Source organism: Malus sylvestris, chromosome 3 (genome assembly GCF_916048215.2).
Source record: "Malus sylvestris chromosome 3, drMalSylv7.2, whole genome shotgun sequence".
In the NCBI taxonomy this organism is placed as follows: domain Eukaryota; kingdom Viridiplantae; phylum Streptophyta; class Magnoliopsida; order Rosales; family Rosaceae; genus Malus; species Malus sylvestris.
The window spans coordinates 16,387,185-16,393,930 of NC_062262.1; the positions used below are offsets into that span (position 1 = coordinate 16,387,185).

The following is a 6,746-nucleotide window of genomic DNA, read 5'->3' on the forward strand; positions in this document are numbered from 1 at the left end:
GACATGAGTTCGACCCTCAAAGTATTGCGCAACGGACTTTGCCATTCGACCCACAAAATTTTGTGCAACGGATATAAAGGCTGTCACAATGAAATTTTAAAATTATCTGTAAATTAGATTTATAAATAATTTATTTTTTCGTTTATGTAAAAGTGAATTTAATGAAAATAAAAATAGAAAATGTAAAGAAGAATATTGAATTGAAAAATTATTGTAAATGTACATACAATGGAAAAAAGTATTTTCAAATTCTAAAACAATTTAAAACAAAACTAAAAAAAGAAGTCCTCGACGTCACAATCGCTGGCTAGTGGTGTTGTTGTTGTGTCAAGGGGCTGAGAAGTCGTAGCTGCTGCGATGGGGGGCTAAGATGATGTAGTTGCTGCGGCGAGGGGCTAGGAGGTCGTTTCTAGAGGTAGTTCAATGTCGGGGAATTGAATGCCAAAGATTTGAAATGCACAACATATTTGGTTCATGAAATTGTTTTGGGCCGCAATCTGCTCCTTCAAGCCCACCACTTCAGATGTCAGCATATTGATCCATTCAGTTCTCTGCCTGGAGGATGAGGCAGATAGGTCCTGAAGGCGGGCTTTCCCAAGCCACCGATGAACTTTCCTACGCTGACGACCGAGGGTTTGATTAAGTGTGTCAGTCATGATCTGAAACCCAGCATCCTCATGGGGAAACACCTCCTCGATTAGGGTCTCTAGGGGAAGCTGGGAAGCCACCTCCTCCAGAATTGTTTGGCCCTTCTCCACGATGGTGGACTAGAAAAATGAAAAAAAAAATTAATTTGAATGTAAATGTAATTAATATTAATACAAATTGAATATTATAAATGTGAAAGAACTTACATGAAGCTGCTCCGTCAACTCATCCTCGGGCCGAACGTACACCTCCTTGAACATGTCAATTTCAGGAAACTTTGACCCCCTTGAAAAATTTTAGAAAGTGTTAACATAGATTACCAATTGTGTAATAAAAAGTAAAAAGATTGAAAACTTAAAATAAATATACAGTTACCTTACGTCGCTCCTCCAACCTGTAAGAGAAGCGTGTGACCCGGATCGGTGAAAAAGTTTCTTCTTCGACTGATTGATCGAGTTTGCCTTCACTTTTTTCTGTTGAATTAAAAAAACGTATTAGTTTAGATATTTATAACAAATGAATGAAGAAAAAAATGAAATGTTTATTTTAAATTGTAAATTTTTTTATTAATATATTATTGAAATATAAATTATACGTACCAAGTATTTCTCGTCTTGAAAATGGCCGCAGAGCCACTCCCATTCATCCTGACAGTCCAACAACTCCATAGGGCACCCAACTTCTAGAGAAACCTCCGGACTGTCATATAGGTCATAAATGCTTGTGGAGGTCGCTCTTCCATTGAGTGAACCTATTGGAGCAAAGGTTGTTGATGTACTCCATATGGTTGGAATCGAGGTTGGAGAGCTCATAGTGATGCTGCAAAACTCAACAAATAAATAATAGTTAAAATTTATAATATTTGTATACTTTAATAAAAATGTAGTATTTGAGGTTGAAAATACTTACCAATAATTCATAAAGCACGGTGTCCTTGGTTTCTTATGGCACAGCTCTCCATGATTCCCACCTGAGGGGACAATGGCTTATGATAACACACCCAACGTCGGTGGCCAACTGACTGTGTTGCTCCTTTGTTGGAACCGCACGATGTCGAGGATCACATGTAATGGTGATCTTCTGGGTTGTGGTGCGAGTGGTATGAGACGTCATTTTTAGTCTGCAAGGGCCCCTAATTTTTTTTACCTACCAAATAAACAAAGTAAACATTAGACGATTTCTATTTTCTATCGAAAATTCGGCATAACCTCCCCTAAAACTATAACATTTCCTAAAACCTACACACAATATAACAACATAAACAACACACCCATCCAACAATTCAAATAGTTTATACCAACTGGGGACGTTAAAACAAAATTTACAACTTGTTGATATGACTTCTCAGTGCTACTTAACAATCAATAATATAGGTCAAAATCACAATTCAAAATAACTAGCTAGCATACATGTTATTCTTTGCATAAATTAAAAGATCAGTTCGATTTGCATCAAATATTTTTAACGTTGTTGCTCAATTATTAGGGAGGATAAGATTCCTTAATTATATTATGATTCACATTTTAATTACACAAGATAAGTTCACATTCTATACTTGAAGGGAAATGGTGGGATTTTGAATATCCACCTTTTAAGTGGAAGTTTGATTATCTGCAATTAATAATGCAATAAATTAGCACTTTGTGCCTCTAGTTGCTAAGAGCAAAATTGTCACACCCCAAAACTCGAGGTGTGAGATTAAGAGAAATAAATAGAATAAAAAGGTTGTTTAAGGGTGTAAAACAAATATTAGCTTAAGATTATGTCAATGAAGATTTAAACTCAACATTACACCAAACTACAAAGGTAACTCAAAGAAATAAAGTTAAAGACTTATTGTGGTAATAAAAAATGTAGAAACGACCTGTCTGGGATTAAATATGTGTATGAGACCTGTGGCATTCAGTCAGGGCTTGATGCTGTTAATTTTATCGCTCATATGAGCTAATGGACATCTATATACACAGGTCTAATCCCACAGAAAACGACAGTGTAGAGGAATTTAAATATGTTTGCATATAAGCTATCTACAGTAATATACACCAGAAGAATAAGAGAAGGAGGGAAGGAGCAAGCTTACCTATCTAGGACGCCTCTCCATGGACAAAGGAAGTGTCACCAGATGGCTGAGCCTCCTCAGAAGTCTGGGACCGTCGATGAGTCTGTCGAGCACTTAGGACAGGATGCGTCACCGAAGAAGTCGATGACGCAGCAACCGTAAACACTGTTGGCCCCAATAGCGCAACCGGAAGGACACCCATCGTGTCCAAATCGGGTGTGGAGGTGCCAACAACATTACCTCCTTGAGAAGGTGTCTCACTGCCCTTACTAGATGCATGCTTGTTTGATATTAAGTTTGACATCTATAAAAATAATCATGAATCTGTTTAGATAATCAAATTATTATATGCATTGCATTTCACATATATAAGGTGAATGAAAACAACACAATAAAACCCAAAAAACCACAAACCATGATTTATTCAACGCTTGAAGCCACTAATTCTAAGTTATTCGATCTTTCAGGCACACAAACATCACAATAGATGGTTTATGTATCCAAAGAGTGATAGAAGCTCCATTTTATTTTCTGACTTGTACAAATACCAAAGCATTTCACATAATAGGTTCCAATATGAAGGCATACTTTGTAATGCATGTCACATATCATAAAAAAATAAAGCAAAAAACTCATGCATGAAAGTGATGTCATTTCACAATCAGCCTATAGACAAATGGAGAATCAAACACAGAATTATCTAAAGGTTCTTCTATTCTTGATTCAGAGAAAAGTTTGCTTGCACTCCTCAAAAGTTGCTTAGATGACTGAATATAGAAATGGCCCCTGTTTCATAGACCTTGCTTTATTTCCCCAAGACCAAAGAATCCTCGTTGTTGCCCTAAATCCCTAAATCCCAACCCAATTTTATGTATCTTTTTTCTTGCATTCAGGATGGTCCTTTGACATACTTGAGTGTGATGCTATTTAAGAATTGCTCTCCTGAGAAGCTGAGAGACTTGTACATGGACAATGATTACATAAAGCAATGGGACAATATGCTGATTCAGCATGAGCAGTTACAGATGGACAAAAACAATGGCATTGAAGTTGGTAGGACAATAGAAAAGTTTCCACTATTGACAGCTACATAATATGTATTAGCTTGGAGATTGTGGGATGGGGAAGATAAAACCTTTTATTGTTTTATCAAGGTAACTGCTACCTGAAAATTATTGATACGTAAATTACATCTAGGCAATTTTTACAGGTCCTTGCTAAATATGACTGGAAAATGACAAACAGGCATTGACATTGTGAGGAAGTGAGTGAGAGCTTTGTTCATGTTTTTCTACATTGTCCTAATCATACTTACACACACACACACACACACACACACACACATATATATATATATATATATATATATATATATATATATATATGTATGTATATGTTAAGCAATACTTATACATAGAAATATATATATATGTCTATGTTAAGCAATACTCACACACACACATATATGTATATGTTAAGCAATACTTACATCTAAAGTGGTATTGTAGAGGTTATCATCTATGAACTAAACTACTTTCTTTTTCCTTCTTAGCTAAACAATTCAAATCTGCCTCATTTGTGCTTTTACACAGGGTTGAATGTTTCGTGAAAACAGTAGTAGTATATATACAACGAATGGTAGGAATAATTTGAACCGTTACGAAATTCCCTGGACTTTTATCAACTATATTGGGGAATTGAACACAACCAAATTCAGTTTAATTTTCGCAGGACAATGACAACACAAGGCTATATATAGTACAATTCAACAATCCAACATAAAAAGAGCAATATTAGTTGTTAGCTTGTTATAAAAATAAAAAAATTCAGAACATTCACCAATCCAACACAGGGCTATATCAACAATGATTGGACATCTAAATTCCCTTCCCTACTAATTTCTCATAATTCAAAACCCTAAATAAAAAAAATAAAAAAAACTCCCCAACTTGTAAATCTGTAATTCGAACCCTAATTCAAAACACTACACCGTGAGCAACTATGATTCCCAATTCCAACCCTAAATCCCTAACCCAGGATTCCTAATTCCAACCCTAAATTCCTAACCCAGGCTTCCCAATTCGAACCCTAAATCCCTAACCTAGGTTCCTAATTCCAAGCTTCCCTAAATGTTGTATATAAAACAACTGAAGATCAAAATTCAGAAAATTGCACTTACAAATAATTGAATTAAGGAGATGAATTAAGGGAGACTGGGTCCTTACCTAGGAAATTTATGTGCGGTGTGGTGTCAGAGTGTTGTGGTTTCGAATTGGAGAGTGACAGAAAGACAGAGAAACCGAGGGAGTGCGAGAGAGGGAGAGAGGGAGACAGTGAGATTGAGTATGAGATAGAGAGAGACAGAGTGAGGAGGTTAACTGAATGGAGAGAGAGAAATAGGAGGTTGGGTCTGAGAGGAGTTCGAATTACAAACGAGAGAGATGAGCTTGAGTCTGAGACAAATATTTGCGCAAAATGAATTGAAGGCGCCAACCTACAAACGCACCCAATTTTGGGAAAAAAAATCAAACTTTTACATGTTTGCACGACAAAGATGTTTTAACATTCGTCGCGCAACTAGTTTTTTAAAAAAAAATTGAATTTTTTAATATTTGCGCGACAACTACTTATAAAATGTTGTCATGCATAACTGTAAATTTAATTTATTTTTTGGTTTAAATAAAAAATATTTTTTTTAATTTAATTTTGTTACAAATTGTAAAGGAAACTTTTGTTTGTATACAACATTTTTAAATACTATTCAATACATTTAATTAATATACATCACAATTTTTTATTAATCCTCGTTTGAACTAGAATAAAGATCATCACTATCGTCAGATTCAGACTCCCATTCCTCCTCGTCTGTAGACACACCAATATCGTCGTTCGCGCGCTCAGGTGTATTGTATCGTGGTAGATCCCCGAGGTCAATCGTAATCGAATCAATTGGTATTTTGATTTCAGGACCTCTATTTACCTGATACAGTTCTTGTACAATAGTCATATTTCGCATTGTATTTGCACCAAGTGTCGTTGAAGTCTCCAATTGTTGGTTAGCAACGTCACCATAATCATCATCGGCAGCAGGATCTCAGCCTTCAATATCATACACCCTTCTGTGCTCAATCTTCTGAACTACTTTCCATCCCCTCTCAGCCTTAGGGTCATCTATATAGAAAATTTGTTTAGCCATCATTGCCAAAATGTATGGGTCATCGTTATACCAACATTTGTTAGTGTTGACCGATAGCAAACCATCGTCTCACTTAACACCTCCAACCCGACATGGGTTTGTATCAAACTAGCAACACTTAAAGAGGATAACTTGACACCGGTCTTTGTAAAGCAATTGCACAACACTTGTGAGTTTTCCATAGAAATCAATATCTGCAATGTCGCTCGCACCCGGTACATGTACCCCACTATTTTGTGTACAAATCTTGTCATCGTGATAAGCTGCCAAAAACTTGATGCCATTTACATGACAACCAGAGTACAATTCTACGCTTAGGGGCCCAATCGCCAAGTTGTACAATTCTTCATTGTAAGCAGGTGAATTAATTTCCTTCAATTTCTTCACCTAAATAAAAGAGAAAAAGATGTCGTGTTAGTTTAACATTTAAAATTATGCAAAAAACCCAAACAGGAACAACATACATTTTCACGAAACCATAGAGGAAAAAATTCACGATGCTTTATGGCATATAAATGTGAAGGATGTTCCCACTTTATCAACTCTTCGTGCTCATCTAGGTACGTAATTGTCTCGTCAATTAGTGAAAAAATTGACCCAATAGTCTGCATCAATTTAGAAATTATCGTATAAAATTAGTGTATTTATACATACATTACGAACTAAAGTATTTATGGTGATTATATACCTCTCAATCGGATGCATTCATCGATAGTTGACGAGTTGGCTAGAAATGCCTCATCCGACAAGTGAATCATCAAGTGGATTATGCTTGTGAAGAAAGTCGGAGGAAATATTTGTTCAAACTTGCATAGCACTTTAATAATATTGATGCGCAACTGT

At 35.9% G+C, this 6,746-nt stretch overlaps 1 protein-coding gene across 1 annotated transcript; it reads right to left on the reverse strand.

Annotated features, from left to right (window-relative positions):
• Window positions 1-288: 288 nt before the first annotated feature.
• LOC126615581 (uncharacterized) lies at window positions 289-5,157 on the reverse strand. Its single transcript, XM_050283432.1, has 7 exons — window positions 4,933-5,157; window positions 2,729-3,011; window positions 1,558-1,794; window positions 1,248-1,467; window positions 1,024-1,121; window positions 855-933; window positions 289-767 (listed from the first exon to the last, which is right to left on the reverse strand). Exons 3-7 carry the CDS (start codon window positions 1,566-1,568, stop codon window positions 396-398), a joined length of 780 nt encoding a protein of 259 aa, XP_050139389.1. The 5' UTR covers window positions 1,569-1,794; window positions 2,729-3,011; window positions 4,933-5,157; the 3' UTR covers window positions 289-395.
• Window positions 5,158-6,746: the final 1,589 nt, after the last annotated feature.

Bases quoted from the DNA above. Each gene is read 5' to 3' on its own strand.
- LOC126615581 (XM_050283432.1), bottom strand. The intron at 1,122-1,247 runs GTACGTATAATT...TTAATTCAACAG, and splicing joins TTCAAGACGAGAAATACTTG to AAAAAAGTGAAGGCAAACTC. The intron at 934-1,023 runs GTAACTGTATAT...AAATTTTTCAAG, and splicing joins GGTTGGAGGAGCGACGTAAG to GGGGTCAAAGTTTCCTGAAA.